At 45.8% G+C, this 27,993-nt stretch overlaps 1 protein-coding gene across 5 annotated transcripts in view; it reads left to right on the top strand.

Annotated features, from left to right (window-relative positions):
- Positions 1-27,993, top strand: part of LOC144719689 (striatin-3-like) — a 124,269-nt gene that overhangs the window by 88,717 nt on the left and 7,559 nt on the right. For 3 of the 5 annotated variants that reach the window (XM_078595818.1, XM_078595817.1, XM_078595815.1), the window contains exons 8-15: positions 1,914-2,024; positions 10,807-10,950; positions 14,012-14,142; positions 14,762-14,937; positions 20,057-20,104; positions 25,189-25,310; positions 26,096-26,269; positions 26,954-27,091. In XM_078595818.1, coding sequence (XP_078451944.1) covers positions 1,914-2,024; positions 10,807-10,950; positions 14,012-14,142; positions 14,762-14,937; positions 20,057-20,104; positions 25,189-25,310; positions 26,096-26,269; positions 26,954-27,091 — 1,044 coding nt within the window. The remainder of the gene's footprint in view (positions 1-1,913; positions 2,025-10,806; positions 10,951-14,011; positions 14,143-14,761; positions 14,938-20,056; positions 20,105-25,188; positions 25,311-26,095; positions 26,270-26,953; positions 27,092-27,993) is intronic. The other 2 variants (XM_078595820.1, XM_078595819.1) reach the window with 1 other exon arrangement.

The following is a 27,993-nucleotide window of genomic DNA, read 5'->3' as shown; positions in this document are numbered from 1 at the left end:
CCGGCTAGCCCTGTACGTTTCCCAGGGACAGACACAAGGGTGGGCCGGCTAGCCCTGTACGTTTCCCAGGGACAGATACAAGGGTGAGCTGGCTAGCCCTGTACGTTTCCCAGGGACAGGTACAAGGGGGGACCGGCTAGCCCTGTACGTTTCCCAGGGACAGGTACAAGGGTGGGCCGGCTAGCCCTGTACGTTTCCCTGGGACAGACACATGGTGTCACGTCTCCATCCCTGGCTCATCCACAAACTCCATTTCCTAGTTGTTGGATTACAGTCGTACGCCACCACTGTCGGCAAAAGTGTTGAATTATCACAAGAAGTTAAGCGAGTGGTGTGTTTTCCATATTTACGATTTATTCACTCACTACTAATAATAAACTATTTGCTCTCAAATTACTTGGAATCTCAAGACTCTTTCTCAGAATCTCAGCACTCTGAGGTGGTTTTCTAATTTCTCATTGATTATTTTTTTGGTGGGGGGGGGGGGTCCATCTTGCCAAGGGAAATCTTGCGTAATATGGGAAAATACTCGTGTACAAAAATGTCAGCAACCTGCTTGCTGCATTACTTGCTGTATTGCTATCTACTGGACACGTCAAGGCTCTGCAGGTTGCAATTAACAATTAAACCTGCACATTTCCACGAACCCCGCCTCTGAAGCGAAGGATTACAGATATTTCTCCCATTGCCTGAACTAATTTAGAACAAATACCAAACATTCTCACAGTGACTGGTCATCACAAATGTCCGGAATATTTCCTGCCGCCTATCTGCAAGGGCAATAGGGATCAAATGTGTTTTTGGTTCGCAAGCTGATGGCCAAGCCCATGGAAACGACATTATCCCCATGTGCTGTTCTATTCACGAGATTCCCAACACATCGGTCCGCTTACGTGCTGACCAGTGTGAGTGAGTGCTGGGTTTGGTTGTCAGGTTACATGAGAGTGGATCATCTGAGTGATGATGGGCTCAGTCTCTTTAATGTGTTCTTGAGTGCTAAGTCTGCTGTGTGCCTGTGGGTTGAGGATACTTCTTTTATACATACACATGCACGTGATGCGCACAGATAATTATTTCCCTTGCGCTCATGTGTATACGCTCACACGCATGCAGTGCTCCAATCCCAGCGACGTGTGTTCGATACCTAGATATCATGCTCACCACAGCCAACTGGTATATAAGCCTGGTATGAGTCTCCTCGAGGTCAACTGAGCCTTCAACGAGTGTAGGGGATGGTGAGGGTCACACCACCTTCCCTTGAAATGCCAGCCTTCATAGGTGCTTACCAACAGGTCTTGTTCTTGCAATTAGTTACAACTCAACAGGTTATCTTTTATTGAGTGTGAGGAGATAAAAATATATGTTTGTAATTGCTTTTGGAAGAAGTCTCTTAGGTGCATGCCAAGGACATAGGCCTGCTGTGCGTGTGCAATGCTGCATTCACGGGGAGTGGTGGCCCAGTAGTGAGCGCAGTGCTTTACAAACCTGGTGACGTAATGAGTTTGATTTACAGCCATGGTTAACATCGGTGGCAAGTGATATACCAATACTGGGTCACACCTAGGTCGACTCGGCATTACATAAGTATCTGGTGTGGTATGAACATTGGTGCTGGGGTGTTGAAGGCAGCCAGGCGTTGTCGGCCAGACCACCTCCCCATAGATGTGCCGTGCTTGCTAACAGCACTTGTCACAACAGTCTATAATTCTGTATGGGGATCTGTATATATTTTGTTGTTTGCTGCATTAAAAGTTACATGCATGCCAAGGCAGATACGTGGCCATGCATGCGGCTGTACAAGGTCATGTCCCTGCACCTGTATACGTACTTGCGCCAAGGAAGTGTGTGTGCGTGTGCGCCCGCGCGCATGCCTTTGTTAAGCCTGGCTTGGTGGTTTGTGCCGACGCTCGTAGACAAAGAGGAGCTGTCCCCGAGCGGCGAGGAATGGGACATCGACCATGGACTCATAACCAAGCTCAAAGAGCAGTACAAGAAGGAGCGCAAAAACAAGAAGGGGGCCAAGCGTAAGTCACCTGCAACATCCACCCGGCAGGCCCAACAACTCTTGTGTTCTTGTCATCTTCTCGTCATGTGTCGTCTTTGTAACCGGTTTCGGGTGTGTTCACCTGGATGTGTTTCTTCAGCCCAAAGGATCTCTTGTGTGTACAGTAGTCCTTGTTCATTCGTAACTGTGCCAGTGTGTCTGTACTTGGGTTTGCACGCGTGAGCTTAAGCGGAAGCTTCCTTGCATTTGCGTGGCTTTGTTTTAGTTTTGTTCTTCTGGGATTTCTGCGTTTCCCTTCCATACCCCGAGCCTAATTCAACCTGGTGTGTGTGTGCACATACCGGAGGGTCCTCTGCCCATTCTCACCACAGGGTGCTTTATTTTGTGTATGTGTGTTGTGGGGAAGGTAGTGCAGGGATTCATGCACTGCAATATAATTCCTGCAACCTGGATTTAATTGACGGTTATGCATGTTAGTATCAAGTAGTATCTTAGCCTGACCTGGACCTCCTTTTGGGTGACTCAACCTTAAAATAGTATCATGCAGCCAGGGGGGGGAAACCGAGGAATAACATGCCACCACTTTCTACCACCACGATCGACTTGCAATATTCGTCAGCCTGGCCTATCCCACACGCTGAACGAAAACTTCTGTTTGTGGGCAATCCATGTTGCTCATACTGTACGTGCATTACCCTGTGTTTGCCCATTATCTTTTCATAAATTATTTACATACCTTACACTCTCGGGATTGCAGTGCCCATCTTAAAAAAAGTGTATGGGGGACACTTGCCCTCTCAACATTTGCTAAGTTGGTTATGCCTAGGTGTGCTATTATATAACTTTGTTTATTAGTGTTTATATTTACTTCTCATTTTCCGTGTATATGTAATGAGCGACTTCCGCGACACATCGTGTAGAGGTTACTCTTCTCTTTATTCCACGTACGGACACAGCACAGGCCAACGTTATCGGCTTCCTCTCCAAGTAAACACTCGGATATTAACGTTCGACAGACTACACACACGGTTGATTACACGGCGGGTTCCGCCCGTCCGCTCCCGGTCAGCCGCTGGCTGACGGCGTGCCGGGGAGGGCGGTGGAACTTGGCAGGAGATCCGCCACGTGGCCGAACGACGGAGAGAGATGACGGCGAGCAGCGACTCAGTCCGGACCCAAGACTCCACACATCAACTCCGAGTCCTCCACTTATATTACCGCAGGCGCGGCTAGGCTCCGCCTCCGGCCACGCCCTCTCGTGGAACTTTCTAGCCGGTTCTCAGTTTCTCAGCCGGCCCTGCCCTTCACCTTTGGCCTAGATACCTCTCCCTGTAGGGATTGGATCATGTTTATAATGGTGCCTGTACCCGTGCTTCCCTTTTCCAACCAGTAGATGTCACTATCTCATTACATATAAATAATGCACCACCTTGGTAAAAGGCTATTAGGAGGGTTCAATTTTAAGACTGCAGTATTTAAGTCTGTAGTAAGTAGCCTGTGTGTGCATTAAAATGTTGGTTAAAAATGAAACACCATATAAAATTACATGGAAAACATAATTATAAAAAGGTGGCATTGTGTAACACATTTAACCGAGCCTGCGGTTATGTGTGTTATTGACCTACATTATGTGTGTGATATTACTGTCTAGTTTCTCAAACTTGGTGTTGAGTTATCTGGTTAAACTGGGGCCCAGAGTTTCAATTCCATGGCAGTGCTTTGCAGCTTCCCACTCCTTGATCATGTCCATGCCCAGTGCGGCGCCAACGCTACCTCGCACCCCACACCAGACCCGTGTAGAATGTGGACTTGGCCTTGCTGAGCGCAGTGGGACTTTCTCGGCCTCAGTTTCCAAGATCCATCTCGCTCCTTGTGTGTTGTGCCACATGCCATTGGTTTTGAGCCTCCCATAATGAACGTCACGCAGGCCTGCACGCCCCCCAAGCAAGTTTACCGCTCTCTAGCAGAAAGGAAAATGTATCGATACACCAATTCAGACGGGTGGGTTTTCATTGACCAAAGGGAGGTGAGCCACACCATATCTCGACCTCAGAAATGGGGCCAATGTGCATGCGCAAATGATCGTATGCGTTGATGTATCATGCAGTGCACTCTTTTGTGTTGGAAAGTCTTCTGAATTACAATGCTAGAATCTTAATTTCATTCTTGGCCACCTACATCTTTAGGAATTTGTAGCTTCTTCAAGGTTGATTCAGTCAACAATTATTGCCTGGCGTCTATTGGCCAATATCGGCACTAGGAACACGGAGGGCTGCGTGTACTTGGTGCTGGCCTCACAAAAAATCCCTAATGTGCCACACTGGATTGATTTTATACTCGCTAATGGCACTTGCCCTAAGAGCCTGTGCAGCTGAATTGGGAATAATTGGTTGTTCTGCATGCACATGTGCTAGACTTGTCACCATTTGGAACAGAAGCTGTTTATGCACAATTAGTTTTAATTTATAAACTGCTCCTGAAATAAATCATCTGGCGTCACTTGATTGTGTATGCGGCACAAGCAGTGCCATTCAGGTCGAGTCTTGTGCAGCGCGTGTACAGTACGTTACACTGCGCCGGGTTGTTTGGCTCTCACAAACTCGACGCACGCGGCTAGCGCCGTCACTCATGCCCAAGTTTGATTTATTGCGCAGCGCTGTTTGGCCGTCGCTGTTGTAACCGTAAACTCGGGTGCCATTTCAAGTTCTTTGAAGGGAGCCAGGTGTCTTGCTAACATTCATCCCCGCACGCCAAGTTTGAGACTGGTTTGTTCTCAAATTGGACAACAACCACTGTTCATTTCCCACAGTCCTCTATTTCCTACTCTGGAGGAATGGTGAGCTGAGTTGACCTGCCTGGGTATTCGTAATATCTTGCAAATGTGAGTCGAGTACCCTGTCCACAGCATGGGGCTCAGGGGTTTCTGCTGCCACTTGGCAGCCAGAATAAAACAGTCAAGAGGGTTTAGCTTCACACAGAATCTCTTTGGATAGGGGTAGGAGCCAATTGGCTTGATGTTAACAGTTTAAACAGTGCTGCTAAGTGGAGAGATTGTGTCGAGGGGGTGGGAATAAAATGTACCATGCAATATCAGCCAGAGTTTGAAACCCGTGTCCTTAACATGTTAAAGATAATCTTTGTGCCCTATTCCCTCGGCTACAAAACCCCGACACAGAAAGTGCTGATATTTTTATATTTAACATTAAGACAAGTGTGGCATCGCCTCACCCCCAACCTGCCCTCCCACCACACCCCCTCTGTGTTGTGGAGTCATTTATCCCCCCACTCGTAAAATGGCGGCGCCTTCAATGAGCCAGCTAATGGGATTACAAATGAAAATCCCACAATAATATTCGACTATAATTACCGCTCTCGGTAATCTGATTACAGGAATATATTACGCCCCAGCAACGTTTAGACGCGATGGCATATTTTGAGTGGCCCTTTAAATCCAGTGCTTGTGCTTTGGTGGCGATGTGGCTAGCCCAAGTCGTGAAGATTATTTAAGACAGCGTCAGAGTGAACTGAGGATGGGCGCTTGTCTGAGATTGCACATCGGAGGTATTTGAATGTTAAGCATGATTGTCCAGCATCGGGTACATGCTGTTATTCATGTCAGCCATGCTTTTAGCAAGCACCTATTCATTCAAGGTTAAGTTGACCTAGGGGTATGCCAAAGACAGGTCCAGACCCCCCCATTTGCCACCGATATGAACGATAAGGAGGTGAACCCAGATGGACGGCACCATTACTCTTCGCGCATATAAGCATAAGCTACACTTTTTATTTATACGACATCTAAATGCAACATCTCAAAACACGTTTTGGAAGCGAGGCAGAAGACTGGGGGAGAAGGGAGCCGACCTATGGTGCAAGAGGGAGGAACGAACACCACTGCACTGCCATCGAGGCCAAGTTCAGTCGTGATGAAGCCACCTTGGCCTGGCGCCAATGAGGGCACCAAATAACGGTGTGTTTTAGACGCAGCAAATATCTGTGCTGCATAGAGCCCCCTGGAGGTTTCGGCGGACACGAAAGGCACCGCACTCAACTGATTGCAGAGTACGTTTCCCTCCCCACGCTGTTTGGTCTGCAGGTGGTTCTACCGTACGCCAGGCTTAAGTGCGCACCGGCTTCACATAAGGGGCAATGGGGCGGCACTCATCTTTGCTACCGGCCCTGAATCTCCAAAAATGCATCATTCCCATGGTGGAGGTCAGTTTATTCATAGAATATCCTGTATAGTGGTTTTACAAAGGCGAAGATGTTTTTAAAGGAGCTCTGTGCAAGTCGGTCTCTGATGCTATTTGTGCAGTCAGCGTTTCAATAAAGGGGCCTTTATGAATGAAACTGCTCCAGGGCAATACAGTAAACCCGCTGTGTCCACGAGGGTTACGATCTTGAAAACACTCGTGAATGGACAAACCTTGTTCCAATGGGAAAACTAGGATTATGTTCCTGGTGAAGAGTGAACATGGGGGAAAATGTTTAATGTTTAATAACAATGACTAAAAATAGATATTACATTAGAAAGAATACAGTTTTATTATGATGTTTTGATGACGATGGAGGTGGTGTTAATGAGGAATTCAGGAGGATGACTCCCCGGGAAATGCAGGTGTTTGATAACAACGGCACATAGCTGTTATCATTTTAGCACTGGGGAGCACTCACTGCAACAATTTCCCTGTTTGCATTCGCTTTCTTTTCAATTGACCCCACAGTTGTCTCGTGTATACCAAAATGTATAGACGAGTCGACTAAGTATGGGAGTCTGGCAAATAGGGAATTAACATACATTTAGTAACTCGCGAAACTCATAAATCCAGAACTCGCTGATTGAGAGGGTTTACTCTACTTGGTGACATGGGACATATTTCTAATACTGTGGGTTTATTCATACAGAAATAAGAAGGTTATATGTGACTGAATAAGTTTCTACTCCCTGCAGAAATGAGCAAATATTGACAAATGTGGCCTCATTACTACCAGGATGATAGGTTTTAAAACAAGGGGAGTGGTTGTTTGACCTTTGAATGTTCATCTCGGAATGTCTGGAGTTAACCAATACCATTGATGACACTAAAGAACTTGGTGTTATTTTAAGTCAATTGATATAACATTTCCTAAAACCATTTGATTTATATTATAGACTAGCTGTACTACCCAGCTTCGCCTTGGACTTGGATCCACCACGCCCGGTCACCTTTGTCTCCCCAGTGGCGATGTTCACACACCACAGAAGTTACTCGTTTGAGGCTGAGTCGACCTAGGGGAGGCCCAGGAGCGGTTGAAATAATCGTTACCAGTGGTGGCCGTGAGCGGGAATCGAACTCGGGTCGCCGGGTTCGGAGCGCAGCGCGCTAACCACTACACTACAATGCGTTACGCTTCCACATGCGCGGGTCACGTGACAGATTTGACGTCAGCTCACTTGCCGTGCAAAAAAATATATGCATTATTGAGCTCCCCCCCCCCCCCCCCCAAAAAAAGTGTCTTTTTTTATAATTTTTGCATGGTGTACAGTCTGGAAAGTACCCACATGGCAAATTTCCAGTTTGTTGCATGTCGGGAAGTACGCTAAACATTTTGAACAGACACACATTCACAACTTTGCTGTTTATATATATGGAGAAAACTTTCCCCATCCCGCAGCAGGCTGCTCGGTTAGGGTGGCTGTGTTATGTGTATATGAAGGAGATGCATGTTTGATGAGCTAAGCTGTAACAAAGCTAATAAAAGGTAGCCCATGATCTCTTAGTGTATGTCCATATAGAATATGCTACTGCAAACTAGCAAGTTGCTAATTTGCAATACAGTGTGGCAAAGTATTGCAGACCAAGTCAGATAAAGATTGTTACAATGGATGGGGCATGTGTGGGTGATGGGGTATGGCAGGTTACCGAGTCAGGCATTGGGAGTGACACCCACATGTCAGCATCTTTGCGAAAGATCTAAAGCTGGATATTGATGAGGGCAGATCTTGGAGGCCAGGTGTCCACTATGCCACAGGTACAGAATCGTGCAGAAAAAAATAAACAATGGCAAAGTGTGGTTAACATAAACTACATTTGCCGCACTAACCTATTGATCTTTAACTTGCCATGAGAATGATTATCTGCGTTCTGCATATTTTAATCGCACAAACCTTCAACAAAGGCATTAGTCACAGTATTTTGGTTCTGACCCATTGTATGCAGTGCATGAACCAATTGCTCCAGAGCTGTTGGCCCAAATTCACTAACCGTGCTTGTCCACAGGGGGCTAATTGGACTGCTCTTAAAGCAGGCGCCGTTGGCCTGTGTTAATTGGATTTATATGAATTAATAATGGTTCTACATCATTAGACCTTTGCCAGTACCAAAATATAATAGGGGTTTTCCCCTTTTTCGAGACGAGGCTCAAAAGAAAGCCGTCTCTGGTGTGGACCAATCAGTTTCAAGGATAATGCATATATTATCAGTGTTTTTTTTTGCATTTTGACCACAAGTATTGTGGTTAATGCACACATGATTCCTTGTAAAAAGGTTTCAGTTTTGTTGCCAGAAAAAAGGGGGAAAACCCTATTATAATAATGGTTCGTGGAGCGCTTATATAATGAGGACATATTTAGGTTTTTGTTTGTACAATATACTGTTAGTGCTGACAGGTATGTCACCGCTAAATGGCTGAATTACTGCAATTCACATGGTTTCCATATATTTTACTCCTTGTTTATTGCCATTAGTGTAAGGCTCATGTGTCAATGTGTACACGGCACCTGTTCAGGCATGCAAATGCTGCGAGCACCAATCAAAGCCAGCACTATAAAATGCGCTGGCCAGCACCACACATGCTCAGCTGACTCAACCCTCATCGTGCGAGGTACTCCCTTTAGACCGAGTCAACTTAGTGGATTACTGTGCTAGGTTCAGATAATTCCAATTGTGTACCTGTTACCAGTAGTTCAATACAATGACCAGAGGAATGTCTACAAAGTGGTACATATTTTATCAGCCGCAGAGAGATGATGATCCATCCTAGTCATCCCTCAGCTGGGATTTGAGGTTACAGCATTTCACGCGTGTGTTCAGAGCTGAAGACTACAAACTCGATGCAATTGACAACCTGGTTTATCTAGTGACCTTGGGTTTCAGCTGGCTATGCTCTGACTTGCTTGGCTTCTGAACAACATCGCATTTATCATTGTCCTGATAGGACACATGTTTTCAATGTGAAAATTTGTGGTGTCGGTATTATGGATTACATTATCCATTCCCACGTCTTCTGCCTCTTGCTTTTACAGGCATTTCAAAGTCTTCATATTAAATTGTGGTCTTATGAGACTCCAGCCCAATTGTTGTGTGCTGTGGTTGGGGCACCCCCCCACATCAATAACATTTATTGCCATCATTTCTACAGCTGCTGTCAGCTGATATGTTTAGGTGCCGAAGGATGCTCCGTGCCGGGGATGAGTGGGAGTGAATGTCGGTGCTGAGAGTCGGGGCGTGAGCACAGTGGGCATACGATTGGATGTGATTGTTTTGTGGCAGTGAGACGAGAGCCCCCCACCATCACGCGTGCAGTTGTACTCTGAGCGGACGCTTTGGAGCATGGATGGGTTAGGTGACTTGACGTGTGGCCTCTGGAGTGGTGAGTGGTCTGAATTTTCGGCACACTGGGATAGGTTTGCGTTCGGAAGCTTATTCTCTTGCTGCACATCAGCAAAGTGAATGATGAGGTATAAATGGCATGGCCACGCAGCTGATGGCGGCAGATCAATCGCACACTCGGGAAGAGTGTATTCAAATTCCACCAACTACGTGGTTTAACCAGATGTCTAACCAACCCAATAATGAGCTCAGTAGCAACTAAGTCCAAATAGCTGAATATGCAGTCTGGATTTATTTTACTGGGCTTGATGATGGCGTATGTCTGTAATACAGTGCCTTAGATGTGGGATTGAAGAATTGCATAAAATTCAACCTGCAGGGTGACATAGATGGCTGTACATTAAATAAGATGTTGACCCATCTGTACAAATTTGAGTGTTTTCCACTATATTGTGAGTTTGATAAAACACGCAAAAATCACATCTTTGTAAGAGGGTCTAATGTCCCAATTCAGGAAACTGCCGAAGAATAGTCTTAAGGTTGTGTGAAGCATTCTGGATAAATAATTAACTGTTCAGGCAGAATGACTCCCTGTTCACATAGGCAATGGAGTCTGCACTCCATAGGTGGCCCAGAGCTCATGGAGAAAGCTTGATATTCCACTGGTGAGTTTCTTTTTTGAACAAGCTGTGCTCTTGTTTTCACAAAGTGCAACTCATTAAAATAAATCCAGACTAATTTCCAGGATTTTCAGCCCCTGCAAATCTTACGACACAAAACGTTGAGAAATTAAGCTTACAGCAGGGAAACATGCTTCTAGACCCAAAAGAATTTGGCAAAATTTATTGAAGGTTCTTAAAAAAAATAATTTTAGACACACGCCTGTTGGTCAAAACTGGCTCCATCAGATCACCAGAGAAAATGGCACCCACACCCTTGTGCGACCAACCAGCTTGCCAATGATAAACGGATATGGAGATACCTCCACCGATGTTTCAGCTGACGGTGCGTGCTAATCAACCTCGGGCGTGCCAGTATCACGGCGCACTGCATTGCACACAAACCGTGTGGAGCCCTCATTTACCCCCTGCAGGTTGACCGGCGTTGGTCGCCATCGAGGTGGCACAGCTGCAGTGCAGTGCTGCGAGTGTCGTGATGGACTAACGGACGGGCTCGCGCAGCTGACGGCCGGCGTTGTGCTTGTGGCAGGCCCCAACCGCTCCGCCTTGCAGGACATGCTGGCCAACCTGCGCGAGGTGGACGAGCTGTCCCCATTGGCAGCCTCCAGCCCGCCCCGCCAGCCCGAGGAGCGGGCCGCCCCTCTGCCTCACGACAATGCCCGCTCAGATGAGGGTACAGGATGGCGCCGAGTCCCCGAACCCTGCCCCCCTCGTCTCATCTTGTGCCCCTGTGTCCCGTCCCGTCTTCTTCCTCACCTTAACGACCACGTCCACTGTTTGCACACTGCGCCTGCACATCTCATCCACCCGCATCCCGGTTACCACGCTCATCCCACATCACCCGAACACGATCGTATTGGAATCTTTTGCATGGAGAGGTTGACAACTTTGTAAATTGAAAACCATCTCATATTCAACTTTGTTGTTTCACTCTCATTGGCTATGCCTAGAAACAGAGATGCATACTTATCTTCTAAAGAATCAAATCCTTGTTAGCTAAATGCTTTCACAAATGGCCCACTGTACTCCACTTGATTCGTAGCCTTAGCTTTCTACTCTCCCAGCTACATCTTCAATATCGGAGTGTGTGTACTCAGAGCAACCTACCCAACTCCTTGCTGGACATCCATCTTCACCGACCTTTGTGCTGGGAAGACATCCAAACCACCGCCCCAGTCTCCCACCCCCCCCCCCCACCAGTTCCTGAATGTTCTCCCTTACCTCTCTCCTCACTAATGGCACTCTCTTCTTTTGCCAAGGGAGGCCGCTTCGTGTTTGTTGCTGCCGCCAAGCCGCTTTGCAATACTCTCCTCCTTTGCCCCCCCTCCCCCTCGTGGCCGTGACGCTCGTGGTGTCCCTGCTTGCAGCAGCAGCACGGACAGCTCACGTCCGTCTGCTCCCCCCAGTAGTCTGCTGTTGTGTGCCCCCTGCTGTTCACCCGTCATCTTTGCAGAATGCAGAGAATGGTGGTTGTTGTTGTGGTGCCACTGTGTTGCGTATTGTTGTTCTCCGTGACCCGCTTGCTTTTCTTCTGCAGTCCAGCAATTTGTCTCTTTCACCGATGCTTTGCTGGTGTCCGGGTGGCAATGCCCCATTTTCAACCAGAGCTTTGTTGCCATTCTGCTGGCCGGCTTTCCGCAGCACTTCTTTGTGTCCTTCATTGGCTTTGGTTTGTTTCTAGATTTGAAGCTTCCGTGACTGCAAGGATTCATACTCTTAGGTTTTTTCGGTAAAGTCGCGTAGGTAAAAAATAACAATAATAAAAGAAAATAATAATAAATGAAAATAACAAACTTTTCATTTATTATTATTTTATTTTTGTTATTTTTTACCTACGTGACTTTACCGAAAAAACCTAAGAGTTTGGTTTGTTTGCTACCTGTGCCTTCTCCATGTTTGCTTTTCTTGATGTCGGCACTCTTTACTCCAGCCTTGAGTTGCGGGTGCTGTCCCCTTTTAATTGGGTATCTTGACTCTACTCCTGCCTCGGATGTGGCTTCTGAATTGTGCGTCTGTATTTTTCTTTCTACCAACTTGTAGGCCGTTCCCCGCCAGTGGCTAATACTGTAGAGCTCTCTGTTGTTTGTCTGAGACTTGGGGCATAGAATGAATGCAATTGAATTGCAATATATTCAATTCACCTGTCTCTAAGTAGTAGGTCACCTAACAGTGATGTTTTCAATAAGATATTAATATTCACTGATGGAACATGATTCTGAACGCAAATTAGTACGAATTATTCACAGTGTTCTTCAGCTGAATAATAACTGAGTTTAAGGCTTCACAGAGGGATACAGGTATCAATGTGGTTCTCCGCTTGTTGCAAAGATTCATGGTTTTATTCCAACAGCCGCCCTGGTGATTATTTTGTGGGCGTATGAATGAAATATTTATGCAGTCTGTTTCACGGTGGAAATTTGAAGGATACTGTAATGTCATGCACAAGAGCATAGGCCCTAGTGTACCAGTGTCATGACCAAAATTTTTAACCTTGGCTGAACATTTCTCAATTAGAATAAACTTAGCTATCATTGCCCCTACTACAAAAACTTGCCAGGTCCCGCTTGCAAAATAGTTTTCGGGACTGAAGTTTTCCTGGGTAACCAAGCATTGTAATAATAATAATGTCAGTGTAAATAGAGCATTTCACATATGCCTTGAAAGTAACCTGTCTCAATGAATCCACCCATCAGCACGACCCACTCTATTTGCACACCACTCGTGGTGAATCCTTCCATAATTGTTTTAAGTCCCAACTTGTGATCACTGCTATGCCTAGCCACCTGTGTGCTTTTTCATGACCTTTCCCTCTTTGTACTCACTGCCCTGATCAATGTGTACCAACTTTTTGCCCAGTGGCAATTTCCACTGGGAGTGGGTTTGCTTTGAGCACGTTGTGATTTAGGCGATCCTTATGAGAAACTTTTCTGGCCAAACGTGTGAGGTGTGAGTTGTGCCCTGCAGTTCCAGCCAATCCCTGTTCAGGTATATCCACAATCTGTCAAGATGACAGACACGGTGATGCATACCAGTAACCAGAAGCTCGAGCGTTTTAATTGATCGCATAGCTGTAAAGAACTCCAAAACCCCTGTTGGGTGGCCAGGAGATGACAAACAAGTGGGTTTGTCGAGCTGTCTATGCAGATGTTTTGTTTTCCTTTTGTGAATGGGTTTTTCAGGGTACTCCTTTTTCCTCCTTACAAAGGAACTGGTCAAAAATCGAAATGTCGAACCTTCCGCAAAACGTATTAAAAACTCAAGTGACGTTTTCCTTAGTAAATATATAACCTTGTTTTAAGATATACAGTAGATGATAAATGTTGCATTTACCCATCACATGCTGACTTCTCGAGCACTGGAACCTAAATGTAACTATTTCCTTAAGCGCTTCTAAACATGCAGTAGCCAGATTCCAACACGCAATGCCTGGATATTGCAAAGCATTATGCGATCTTGACAGGTGGCCAGAACTCAATGGGTGATGGCAGAACTCTATAATTAATAACTTTTCTGTTAGACCTCTGGCCGGGAAAGCTCCTTGTAGCCCAACCCAAGTGTCCCCTCAAGCACCGCACCCGTCCTGCAAACATACTGGCCCAAAGCAGCCCCTACATAGAACACGCACATATTGATCTCTGTTCACCCACTTGCTAGTGGCCGGCCCTTGAACACTTTACTTCCCTTCCCATGTCGCCCTCTGCTGTCCCCCCCATCCCCTGCCCCCGGGGCGGCAGTCGAGAGCCCGTTTCCCCGTGGCACAGGGAAGATGTTCATCAGCGGCCCCGAAGAGGCCATGGACACAACGGGCCTCGGGGAGCTTGCGGACCTCACCGTCACCAACGACGCCGATTCGCCCAGCTACGACGTACGCAACCCCGGTCCTGTGCTCCCTGTGTGTCCACGTACAAAGACGAAGGATCCCCGTGGAGACCAAATTGACGTTGGGGGGGGAATTGCTTTTGGCAAGGATCTATTAAGGCCAGCACGGCACACGAGAGGAGATGGTCGTTTCTAGAGCTGTTGTCCGGCCACCTTAAACACGTTGTACACACAAGCGTGCAGGAGTACACAAAAGGTTATATATACATATGTACATACATCCAAAGATCTGTGAACATAAAAATGCACCACACACCTAATCTCCACCATTCCGTTCACATGGTGTACAGTTGTTAATTTTTTGTAAGCGCCTTGGTTAAGGCACTATATAAATTATGTTAAGATAAGACATAAGTACATGTGGAAAGGATAACGATCCCTTTGCATTCTGCCACCCAAATCCCATAACAAATTAGGACATTTGTTAAATTCGTGGAAAAAAATACTGCGTTGCGATTTTGCTCAGCAATCATTGCCCCAGAGCCACTCTTACAAATGTTACCATCCTGGCCTCTCGAGCTCTCACTTGGTTAAACAAAATATGCTTCAAACTAAACGATTGCTGTGATGTATTGCCCCCCTCCCCCCCTCATTCCTGGCCGTAGATTGGCGCCAACAAAGACGCATTCCGCAAGACGTGGAACCCCAAGTTCACACTTCGCAGCCACTTTGATGGTGTGCGGGCGCTGGCCTTCCACCCGAGTGAGCATGTTCTCGTCACCGCCTCCGAGGACCACACTCTCAAGCTTTGGAACCTACAGAAGACCATCTCTGGAAAAAAGTGGGTCCCATTGCAAGACAAAGATCCCCCGTATAACCTTAACAGACTTTTTGGGGCAAGTTGTGTTAGCACGCGTGCCTATGAAGGCCGCTATGGCACACGAGGGGGTTGATGGCCAGCCCCACGCCTGGCCACCTTCGTCTCCCTAGTGCTGCTATTTACACATCGTACCAGGTACTAATTTCAGGCAGAGTCGACCTAGGGGAGGCCCAGGACCGGTTCAGATAATTGTCATCGATGTTGGTCGTAAGTGGGAATCGTACTTGGGTCGCTGGGTTTGTAGTGCAGTGCGCTAATCACTGCACCACTACCCCCCCACTGCACCACTGGTCCCAATGCAATCATCACTTTCACATTCACGCATGCTCTTTGCTGTGTGCGTCCTCGAGCCCGTTGTCATGCGCTCAACGTGCGTCGTCAAATTCCAGTGCCTTCTCTTCGTTTCACCCGTGAATGTCTGCACACTGATACGTGCACACTCGTGATGTGCGGTACTTTGTCTGGTGTCTCTGAACTTAAACATTTGTATGCAAAGCTTTCTCCTGGCATTTTGTGGTACATTACACTCGGCATACACATTCATTCAAAGAATTGGCCAGACTTCCCATTGCAGGGCCTTACCAAAAATGTCTTGAGAATTATGATTAAAGCGGTTGTCTCACTGATTCAGTGAGTTGTAGTGCGGAGGACTGCTGCTTTGATGGTCCTAAGCTAGTGGTGGCAATTCCATATTGCTATGGTGGGTGTGATTCCATAGGACAGTTACTCTTGACTTCTCGCGTAGCCGTGCTCGTTTTATGATTATTATCGGAGCCAACACCTGAGCAGAATTTGTCTCGACATGTATTCTACATAGTGCCACTCTGCGTTATTTAATTAACGGCTGTCGTTACTAATATTTTATGAAAGGAAGTGAGAGTGAATTGAGACAACCAATCCTATTTTCTAAGGAGATGAGGAATAAATAGAGATGAAGAGACTGGCCTCAAGCAGTAGAGCCAAGATGTGTACAATAAACCGTTTTAGGCATTGCACATCTCATTTGATGGCCCTGAGCCAATGGTAGCTCAGGGCTGGAGAGATCGACTTTTCTCATCTCGCCGGATAAGATAAATTTAGGAACATTTTACGTGAGGTCAGTAGTCCTTGCCCTTGGGGATCCAATTGCACACTGTATACAAAATGTGGAATTATCACCACTGGGGATCAGGGTTATAAGCAAGAAATGCAGCATGCCCTGTGCTCTCTTGAGGAGCATACTCCCACTTATATTGCCACCAGACTAATTACTTTTCAAAAGGAATCCTTATGAGTGTTTGCTTACTACTGCATGCAGCAATGTTGTTTGGACTACAGCATCATTTCAACTACATTTTTTTAACCAAAACTCACAGTTGCTGATTTAGCACGTTTGACGTTTTGTGAAATATGGCAGAGAGCATTTGGTAACGATTTACGGTTATGTCTGACCAGGGAGCTCCAAGGGCAGCGCTTGTTTTTTAATTCTTGTGCACTCGGATTTTTTCCTGCGTGGAGGACCATCTGACACGTGCGGGCAGCTTGGTAATGCGTGCGTAAAACGACAGAGGATTGACTCGTGCTGCAGAGACGACTTTACATTGTGAACAGTCACTGCTCCCTGTCCTCGCTGCAGTAGATGGGCAGCATCGTAGCTATGAGTCGTCTGAAAGTGGTGTTTAAAGCAGCCCTGGTCGAAGGTTATGGGGTCCCTAATATAGAACAAATACCAAGGATGAGCCTCCATTCGTGGCAATAGCACACTAGCAGGGTAGTGAACATTGGGTAATCAAAGGATGGTGCAAGTAAATGTACAGACCTTTATTAAGCCACTCCTGACTGAAGGCCTCTCTACCCCGTGCAATTTGTGGGGGTTATATGACCATACTTTGCCCTGATCACTGTGGGTTGGTGATGGTTGGGAGCATAGATAATGTGTGCATTGCACTCATTTGCCCATTATTTATCTCCACAGACAATAGCACCGCTTATTCATGGTAGTTGCCCATACAAGCACTATACAGGCTCATGGCATTGCTATATGCATGCAAGCCTGTTGTAGACCACTGGCGCCCACAAATACTGGAAGATGAGTAGCTGCTGCTCTGTCTCTAACTGCCACCAACCACGCAAAACACGACATGAACAGCTTTCTGATTGGCAAAGAGACTCACACAGCTGTCCTTCAACAAGTGATGGTAATGTCACTCCAGCATTTTGGATGGGCTTAAATGCACGTTGAAATTCCTGTAGAGTGGTGAGCCCCTCCCTAAGTACTCGTTTATGGTTGAGTCAATCTAGGAGAGACCCAGAAGAGCTTCAGATTCGAATTTGTGCTTATGTTATCCTTAGCCAGGAATTGAACCCAGGTTACTGGGTTTGTAGCAGTTTTCAAATCACTGTCATCATTCCCTCTATATTCATACAAGCACAAATTTGAGGGACGTCAAATATAATTTTCCAGTGGTGTGAAATAAAATTTGTTGCGTGGAGAAGTTGTCCAGTAGGGTGTGTTGTGTGTGTGTGCATGATTTTAATCCGCATAAGAATCACCAGCAGCCCAACATGCTAATGATTTGATAATTGCCCTGCAAATACCCCAGGCAGTTTGGCATGTGTTTGCATGCGATGATGAACAACAGCCAGTCTTGCATTGTCGTACAGTGTCTGTCATTAGCATTACCATGAAATCCCTTTAGGGATGCAGTGACAGATGGATTCTTTCATGGGATTTAGTCTCCTCCGCATAGCGCTATTCTCTTCTAAATATTTGATTAACGAATATTGACTGCCATCACATCTAGCAGGGTGGGGGCCAAGCACCCTACTCAAATCGGAAGGTTGTGAGTTCAAATCCTCGGCAATGGTTAACTCAGCCCATGATTTTTCTGGGATAATACAATGTTTACTACTTAGTAGGAAGTCAACAGTAGCTACCCTGTGGAGAGGCTTAGAAATTTCCACTACTGACTCTAGATTTCCAAGAGGTGAGCACCACCCAAAGCTTGTGTATACAGATACACTTTGACACTCTTTGGAATTACAGAAAGGGACATTGCTGCCACAGAGACTGCTGCTTTCGTAATGAGAATAAATGCCTGTTTACTGTAACGCTTGCACGTGCATGCACACTGCAAGCCGGAAACCAAAATCGTATCCGTGGCCAGTCTCCGAGAGCTCGCACATGGGGTGTGGTTAGCATTTTTACCCGAATTAATAACATATTAGATTTTCTTTGTGTGCATGGGTCTGTATCCATCTATCTCTGTGGAGTTGGCATGAACTTGCTGGCAGAACTAAACCTGAGTCCTGTACAAGTTATGGACTGGCTTATTCACCATTGGCATTTGCTTCCAGATTTGAAATTGAGCAGCGGTCTGCTCTGTATTCTTCTGTATGAAAAGATGGAAATATCAGACTTAAATCTTGACTTAAAGCTTTCGTGACTGCAGGAATTCATATTCTTTGGGTCTTTCGGTAAAGTCACGTAGATAGGTTCAAAGAAAATAACAAAAAACTACGAAGTTTCGATCGCAACACAAGCGTTCGTCATCAGTAACAGGGGGGGGTTAGCTTCTAAAGGTAAAATGTGTGGGCAGCGACCGCGACGGTGGTGGGTTTTCCCACCAATAAAAGGGCTGCCCAGTAAAAATTAGCATGATAATGTAAGATCGTTGAGAGGCCAACACGGCAGGCGCCCTGAGGTAGCTATGTTCATGTGAGAGATTAGCATGTTAATGGGAGATCGCAAAGCAAAAACCTCGAGCTCGGTGAGCAAGGTGGCTAGGTTAGGGTGAGAAATTTTACCTGTGACTGTAAAATCAGAGAGCCGAAAATAACAACTAACATCGGAAGGTGGTAGGATGGGAACATCACAGCCAGTTATGACTTAAACTGGTTGATAACGTCCTTCGAATTATTGCTCAGTTTATACCCATCTTCTCGATTGAAATTGTGTCTGTCTATAAATATGAATGGCTTCATGAACGAATCTTTGTTGATAGCCAGTAGGTTTGCAAAGTACCTTTGTTTTAGAGAAATCAATTTCGTGTGAGCCCACCGCATTAAAACAATGATCAGCCACGGCCGAGGTATTGGTCCTACCGTGTTTCAGATCTGCCTTATGTTCACGAACACGGTCCGAGACATGTCGCTTCGTTTCCCCAATGTAACTACTGCCACAGACACAGCTTCGTTTGTAGACGCTGGGGTATTGCATGTCAGAGATCACATCCTTCAAAGATGGGATCAGATCACAAATTTTATATACAGTGATACCTCGGTTCACGAACTTAATTCGTGAACTGACTGGTCGTGAACCGAATTGGTCGTGAACCGAGGCACATTTTCCCATAGGGTTTAATGTAAATCCGGTTAATCCGTTCTGACCTTTTCTTTTGAAGCACAAAAATATGAAACAAATGACAATACACATTACTGTAGTACTGTACAGTATAGTAATGTATAAAGAGAGAACACTAACCTTGCTTGAGATGACTTCTGGCATGGAGGAAGGCAGGTGGGAGGTGGGTGGGGGACAGTAAGCACTCAAACGGGTGAACTGTACAATACAGTAAGTACAGTATTGTACAGTACAGTAGTACAGTACGGTATGTGCTAAAAAGCACACCAAAAATCAAAAAGTCACTGAAAGTGTCTTCACAGTACTCAACGTACTTCTTTCTGTGTCTCTGCTTCTCTCCACGATCTTCCTACAGGAAGTCACGACCATGTGACAGCCTGGAATTAGCATAAAAATGGGCGCGGCTCCTGTTCGTGAACCGAAGCGGAGCATATTTTTATGAAATTTTCTGTTCGTGAACCGAGTTGTTCGTGAACCGAAGCATTCGTGAACTGAGGTATCACTGTACTGTGTTAAATCAAACCTGGATCTTGTGTTTGCTCATGATTTTGGAAATCTGTTTGGTGACCCCTGCTATGTATGGCAAGGTGATGGTTGAACCTATCTACGGGACTTTACCAAAAGACCCAAAGAATATGAATATCAGACTTGTTCAGTTGGTATGATTGTACTTGTTGGTGTGCTGAAACTATCTGTGTTGTCGAGGCTACCGTTGACGGTGCGCACGTGTTGTCGCAGGACAGCGTCGCTGGACGTGGAGCCGATCTACACCTTCAGGGCCCACACGTAAGTGCTGCTTCTTCCACGCCTCAGCTCACGCTATCTTCCTGTGTTTCCTCGGCACTGTTGCAAAATATCCTCATCTCTGTACAGTTGGTGAAATTAGTGCCACTTTATGGTTGTCCTATGGAGACACTGGCCCCAGTCCTGGGAATGCGAAATCTCACCACTGATTCAGAACTCCCAAAAGAGGTGAGCACCACTCCCATGTAGAATTTCTTCCCCTGGCACAGAAATGCTAGCGGAGGTGAGCATCACGACAACGCTCGCGTGATCATGGAGACTCTTCTGCATTCGACAATTTGAGAAGCTTGTGCACACGCACGTTTTGAGACCTTGTATGAACCTGTGAACGTAACTTAAGAAAGGTAACGTTCAGGCACTTTAATACCACCAGCATATACGGGTTTTAAAGAGATATCTTTCAGCAAGCAGGTGTTGCGTTATGTTGATCTGTGAAAGGAACATTAACACTCACATTGGAACCACTTCTCCCCTCTCCTACCCATCTACTGGATCTTGGCAACCTTTAGCGAAAAGGTGACAAATCACCAATGTTTCTGTGAATGGTGTACACAGCTGTTATTTATTAATTTCTATTGTAAGTAGATATCCAGTTGCATGGCAGCGAGTGAACGTCACACAATCTGCAGCAGCAGTAGCATCACCTGTGCAGTTTGTGTTCAATACAAATGGTGTATATAGCCAGGTGGCAGTTTGGTACATTATGCATGCACATTATGCAAGCACATTGTACTTATACAGGAGGATTTCACCACAAATCTGGCTATCGCCTGATGAAGCTAGTTGTAATTACTGGCGAAACGTTATACTTAGATTTTAAATGTTGTGGCTTTGCTCTCCAACACACCGGTGTGCTGTACTAGTAACAAATTGGCATATTCTGTTTACTTGACAAACCTTACTAATTGGCTGTGTCGGGTGTTGGCGGGTTTAACGACACATTTATATATTTACGCGATCTAACCCAAAAAACATGTATTATGGACGTGTACTCTAAACATATACCCGATACGTACTGTTGTACCATGATATTGACTTCTGGTTACATCCTTATCCTACCCCACTCTCGCGCCTCATATCTGGAGACATTTTTCATATCTTCTCTTCTGAATAATGTTTTTGTCTCTTCTGAATAATTTATTGTTTCCATGTATCTCTGTTCTGAATGCATATTCTTGTTCTCATATTTGCATTTATAGCCTATTGAAAATAGAGGTAATATATAATCATCGTAATTGTCAACAAGAGCAACTTGCCAATTTATTTTCCTGTATAGCGATAACAAGATATATCTTGCTGAATTACGTGGTGAACCAGGTTCTCTCCAAACCTGATTCTTTCTTTGGTCAAACCCATTTCCTTGCACAAAACAGTATTTATTAGGTTTAGAAGTAGCAAATTAGGGCACTTGAAACTGAAAATGTTTTTTGCTTTTGATGGTGGTCATTGGGCTCACCACCAATCCACGGTCGATGGTGCAGTTCTGTGGTCATTTGTTCAGACAATGTCACTTGTTTTTTGTGGACATTAAATACCCTTTGTGAACGTCATGAAAGGAGCCGAAATCCCCATCTTGGAAGCTATAAATACGCAACTACAATTTACTAAATCGATAAGCAGATAATGTCTTTTTAATATGGGTTTCTCCACATAAAAAATAAGTGTTTACACTTGCCGTCCACCACAGAGCCTTCTGGGAGTGCATACATTTTGGGGCATCTCCAGAAACGTACAATGTAAAACACAAAAATATGTTTATGATCTGGACGAGTGTCATTAACCATTAGCATCGTTGATAATATAAAACAGGACCCTGCGGGGTGGGCTGGTAGGAATAATACTAATACCGGTACAGGGATATCGACCGCACACACACGCACACACGCGCACACACGCGCATAAACGTACACACGCACACACACACGCACACACACCGCACGCACACACACATACATGCACGCACGCACACGTAATGAAGTTGTGTTGCTACGCTTCCAGTTCGCCGTGAATAACGATCCGAAGCCCAATAGCGCCCATTCATCACGCCGCTCGAGTGGGCCGGACACGCACACACGCACGCACACACACGCACACAGTCACACATATACACACACGCACACACGCACACACAGACACGCACACACACGCACACACACGCACGCACGCAAACACACACGCACACACACACACGCAGGGGGAGCGGGCGGCCATCTTGTCGGACGGACGGACGGACAAACGGACGCGGACGGACAAACGGACGCGGACGGACGGACAAACGGTCGGACGATATAATCTATTGGTGGTTTGGTCCACTTCGTTCCTACCAGTATAACTAAACGAATGAAGTGACAATATGCATCTGTCGTACATCTGTCTTTCCACATGAAAATAGTCTTGTTTACACAACCCGCTGGCCCGACAGCCATCTAGGAGTGAATGATTTCAGCAGCATTGATTCAGTACAAGCAAACACTGGACTGGTTTTGACATACGGTGTCTCATCAGCAGAGTCAGGCTTGTTTTAATCAATGCTGTTGAACTGCCAGATATTAAAGGCAAGGACCTCTTAAAGATGTAGGTCTGAGTTCAACGCAGTATTATATGATGCATAATTCAAAATAATCAAGTGGAATTAGATTGCATTAGTTCTAAAAGTTTAAGCATTGAGAGATTGTTTACCTTTCCACAGTGACCCTCCCATCACGCGTAGGTATAACCTCACTGATCAACCCAACTTCGATTCGTTAATTTTTTCGCCATCGTTTTCAGATCCTCTACAACTCCCTCTTTGGAGAGCGAGGCCTTCCATGTTTCTCTTGTGCCCCCTAGTGGATGAGACGTGACTCAATGAATGAGATCAAAACAAAGGTTTCCCCCCCCCCCCTCTTTAGCTTGATAGAATGTCGGGTAAACGCTGTTAATGAGCGCTTTTTAAGGCTAACTCAGCATGTAGAAGGAAAATGTGGGGATAGCACTCTGCCTGGGCCCTCTGTGTCTGTTATGTTGGTCTCCACACCCTCCCATGCATTAATTTAACATTTTAGGAATGTTGAACTTCTTTGGCACCGTATTTAGCCAACCGTACTAATCGAAGCTGCGGGGAAGAACAAATGAGGATAAATTCACCTAAAGTGGGTGGTGAGGTGGCATTGTGGTTTTGTTTCTTGGCTGGTATTCTGAAGGTTGTGGTTTCAAATCATGGCTGGGGGAAAACCTCACCTCCTTCGTGCTTCAAATGACAACCACTTTCTGGGTTGCTGGAGTTTGCTAGAAGTGGCTGGGTGGCTCGGGGGGGGGGGGGGGGGGCTTGTGTGTCGATGGTGCTGAGCAGACGCGGAGATGAATTGAAATACAGGAAACCACCAGTGATTAAATTGGTATATTGGGTTGTCAAGTAAAATGAGTTGATTGTCCTAGTCCTGTCACTATTGACTGCATGCACATTAACAATCACAGTAAAAAATTTTCTTCCCATAACTTGTCATATTCCAGCTCTGAAAATAAAGTTAAAGGTTTTATTGTTAGGCAGCAGCCCTCGTGAGGGTATGAGGCCTATTTAGGTTTCAGAACTGATTCTCTTCTCTGATGTCACACCCAGGGTCGTCTGATGCTGCTGACTCCCAGAGTTCCAAATGGAAATGTATTCATCTTGTGACATGATGGTAGAAAATAAAGTGTAACTTTTGGATAAACAGTTTCCCACAATAGAAATGTGGAATGTCTACAACTGCCTGAAGACCATAAGTGAAGATTATTTCCATCCCTCGTTTGTTGGGAGCATGGAGAAAGCTGAGGCTGGATTCCAAGGCCAGTTGTACAGTGTGCATGGCCTGAAATTGAACCAGAGTCATTAGGACTGGCATGTCGTTACAGGCAGGTTTAAGGCACAGGGCACACTTCCCCAGGGAGAGTGCATGCATTGGAAAGGTCTTTCTCTCTTCACAAGCCTTGGCCTCGTTCATGGAAAGATGCTGCAGGACGGCTCCATGACTCATACTAACGGATGGGCGATTGATCTTTCCGGTCTATAAGGTCACGCCAGAGGTTCTGAGCACTGCCGGCTGATTAAATTGACGGCCCTGAGTCACCAAGTGTTTGATTAATTGTCTGATTTAAATTGTGAGCGTGCATGCCGTCACAAATCCACAGTTAAAACGGGAGAGAAAAATGTTTAGCTGGAAAGCGTTTATTGACATGCAGCTGTGTCCAGCGCAGCACATTTACTTGGTGCTTTATAGATATACCTCTAGACACCGGATACACATTTGTATTATACTTAGTGAGGTTAATGACGAATTAAGTTTACTGGCTTAAACAGACATTGGGCAGTCGTGACCTTGAGTCTGTTGTGAACATTCCACATAGTTTGGCAGGCTCTCATCTCTCCATGGTATAACCACGTTTGATTTCTTCACAAAATATTACATTGTATCTCCCCTGAGGGGTTGATGGCCTGAGTTGGCCCCAAACTGAAATTTGAACTCCTAACCTTACAATTTTTATTCAAGTACTCTACTATACCCCAACCAGGTATGATGTAGTATACACTTGCAGAAATTATTAAACAGGCAAAGTAATTAGATTTTAGTCAGAATTGGTTAATAGTCTCGTTGTTAACACAGGGAAAGCTATGGCCAGGTGGTTGAAGAGGATCAGAAACGCTGAGCCAGTTCATCTGAGAAATCAGGTCAGCTACTGTTTATTGAGGCAGCTTCTGAAGTGTAGTAGTTGATGATGCATTATATGCATGCTTGCCTCACGACCTTTAACTCTAGCACGTGAACCTAAATACTCTATACTGTTTCAACGACTAGGTCTGAAAGAGCTGAACCATACAAGCACTAATGTGTATTTTCTCACAAAAGATTACCTTTTTAATCCAATTGTGTAATACAACTTTAAACGTCTTCTGTGAGGTCATGCACGAGTTAAAAATGTGCATACCAAAGACCTCATGCCGACTCTCTCGGACCCCAGGACTGCATCCTCGGGTTATAACAAAGCTTGCCTATTCTAAGGCCATGCATGAATAGAGCGTCTTCCCCTCTCCGTGCTGTGGTGTGCAGGGGCCCCGTGCTGAGCTTGGCCATCAGCACAAGTGGGGAGCAGTGCTTCAGCGGTGGAACGGACGCCTCCATCCGCTGCTGGAACATGCCTAGTCCCAACATCGACCCCTATGACACTTTTGGTGAGTGCCCTGACCATTTGCCCCCCCTTGCTGCTCTCGCTTTCTAGAAACTCTCTCTCACATACAGACACATGTACTCACCTTGTCTCCTGGTGCATGGTACCATTACTCACGTAATCTTACTTGTCAAGCCAGCCTCGCTCATCCCTTCAATTTCATTTGGAGTTAATCTTAACCATGAAGTGGTGTCCATGCTGCCGACTCTAATGGTTTGAGTGGGGAGTTATTTATTTATCTATGTTAATACATTCTCACGGAAGCAGCATTAACCAGTTATGTGAAGAGGCAGCCTCTTCACGTAACTGGAGGCTTTCATGGCAGTCTGTTGCTGGGTATGGCTTACTGATGAGGATCTTTTCAGGGTAAAATTTGTACATATATTGTTGTGGATTAGTGGTCGGTATGCAACATTGTCATCTTGTTAACCTCAATGTGACTTCTGATTGATGCACAAATCCAATAGTACCAGGATCTTCTGTATTGGTGCCTCTTTGTACATGTATATTCCTGTTTTACCGTGCGTGTGTGCACATGTGTGATATGGGAATCTGTGCCGTAGTAGCTTGTTAGCACACTGCGCTACAAACCCAATCGTAGCCGCGATTGGCATCAGTAGCTAGTAATATATCAACACTGGGGAGACAGACACGGCTAGGCGTGGTGCTGACCATAGCACCCCTTTGTGCACTGTTTGAGCCTAAAGAGGTGCTTCCTAACAAATTGCTCTCGCCGTGTTTGTATGTGTACATTTGTGGCTATGTGTTCATTGTGTTTGCGTCCCACAGAGGCGAGTGTGCTGGGACAGACGTTGCTGGGGCACAGCGACGCTGTGTGGGGGCTGGCCTACAGCAGTCTCCGGCGCCGGCTGCTCTCGTGCTCCGCTGACGGCACCGTGCGCCTGTGGGACCCCTCGTGCCAGGACTCGCCACCCTGCCTCAACACCTACAATCCCGACAAGGGTGTGTGCTCTATAGAGCCACAGTACCAGATGCAGCACAGCTAGTTCGTCCAGCACTACAAAATTCAATAGGATTCGGATTTGTACACCCTCTAAATATGACTTCATTTCAGGATGCTGTACAGTAACAGGGGGCAAATGTATTTTATGGAGTGAGGCAGTCGCAAAGGAACAAAAGGAGTTGATGTAGCAGAGGAGAATGAGTAACCTCCCACTGAGTGATGGTTGACTGGAGGCTTTGACAGAAAGCATTGGTTGCTATAACAGAGTGCATAGAGGGAATTGGATGACGGGGGAGTGGTATGCAGGGATGAGTATGGAGGATCAGCACAGGACTAGCATCAATGCAATAACAGCCATCGTTTGCCACTGAGGAAGTGATGTCACCCCAGCTCGTGTCAGGCTAGGTGCTACAAAACAATCCACATTACTGCACACAGCATGGACACATTGCCACTTTAGAATACTACCACATACAGAATGCATACAGTCCAACACCCTGTTCAGCTTTGATACCCTGGCTACCAGGGTGATGCCTATTGTTGTGTTTGAAGCGTGTGTTTTCTTATATCGTTACAAAGCTTTGTGTCACATGTGCCTTGGCATTCAGCTGAACGACCGGTGCCAGTACCACAGCCCTGCAGTGCTCACATTCCTCTCCCTCTCTCCGCGTTGCCTTATACAGAGCATGGCATCCCGGTGTCGGTGGACTTTGTGAGCGATGCTTCGCACCTGGTGGCCACGTTTGGGGGCGGTGACACGCTGGTGTTTGACATGGAGACTGCCAAGCCCGTCATCACACTCGAGTCTCGCATTGAAACTGGTGAGGCCAGCAGCCGTCCCTGTGCCAGAAGTGGGGAGTCCATGTTGTTCACGTTGAGGGTAAGCCTCTCCAAAGGACGGCCACTGTTGGCTTCCCACAAGTGGTAATTTACCAACCCCGTAAGCATTATGGGCTGAGAATATATGATTTTGTTCCATTCTGTTTTGAACTTTCAAGTTACTCTTTGCTATAATGTGCATTTCCAGCATCTTCATGTGTACCTGCATATGCACGGATTCTCACAAATAATTTTTTCCAAATTTCTTTATTCGAGTACGGCACTCCAAACTAAACATTAAAACCAACAGCATAATAGATACATTATAACCATTATCCGGTGCGGTGGCACTAAGTAGATCGCTTACACTCATCAGTAAAAGGTTAGAATGCCTGACCTGGCTCGCACCTTTGGGGTGCATACATGCATACAATCAGTAGCACTTTGTGGGAAGCCAATCGTGTTTCGTTGTGGTGAGACTGTCCTCCATCATAGAAATGTGACTTATTCGATTTGGTACAACTGCTGCCATCAAACACTTTCTTTATTCTGTAATTAACCAGTATTATACCAATGGCGCAGTGGTTGGTGCATGCACTATAAAGATAGCAACCTGAGTTTGAATCCCAGCTGTGGCTTATACGTCAGTCCGTGGGGTGGGGGAGGCTATTTTACATCAGCAGATTGGAAAAGATTGCAATTTATTATTATTTACCTTGTGTAGTACTGACATAGAATTTGCATAATATTAATATATTTCTCATAAGTTTACACAATGTGTGTTCATAGCATTCGTAAAAAAATAAAATCCTAATATGCAAAATACTTGGTGTATTTGGTTTAACATGTCAACAGAAACCTTATGAAAATGTCTCCTGAGATTCAGTAGATAGTGGTGGTGACA

The sequence above is a fragment of the Lampetra planeri genome, chromosome 7 (assembly GCF_965212315.1).
Source record: "Lampetra planeri chromosome 7, kcLamPlan1.2.h2, whole genome shotgun sequence".
NCBI classification, from domain to species: Eukaryota; Metazoa; Chordata; class Hyperoartia; order Petromyzontiformes; family Petromyzontidae; genus Lampetra; species Lampetra planeri.
Note: the sequence above shows the minus strand (reverse complement) of the source record. Positions and strands in the feature narration are given on the sequence as shown.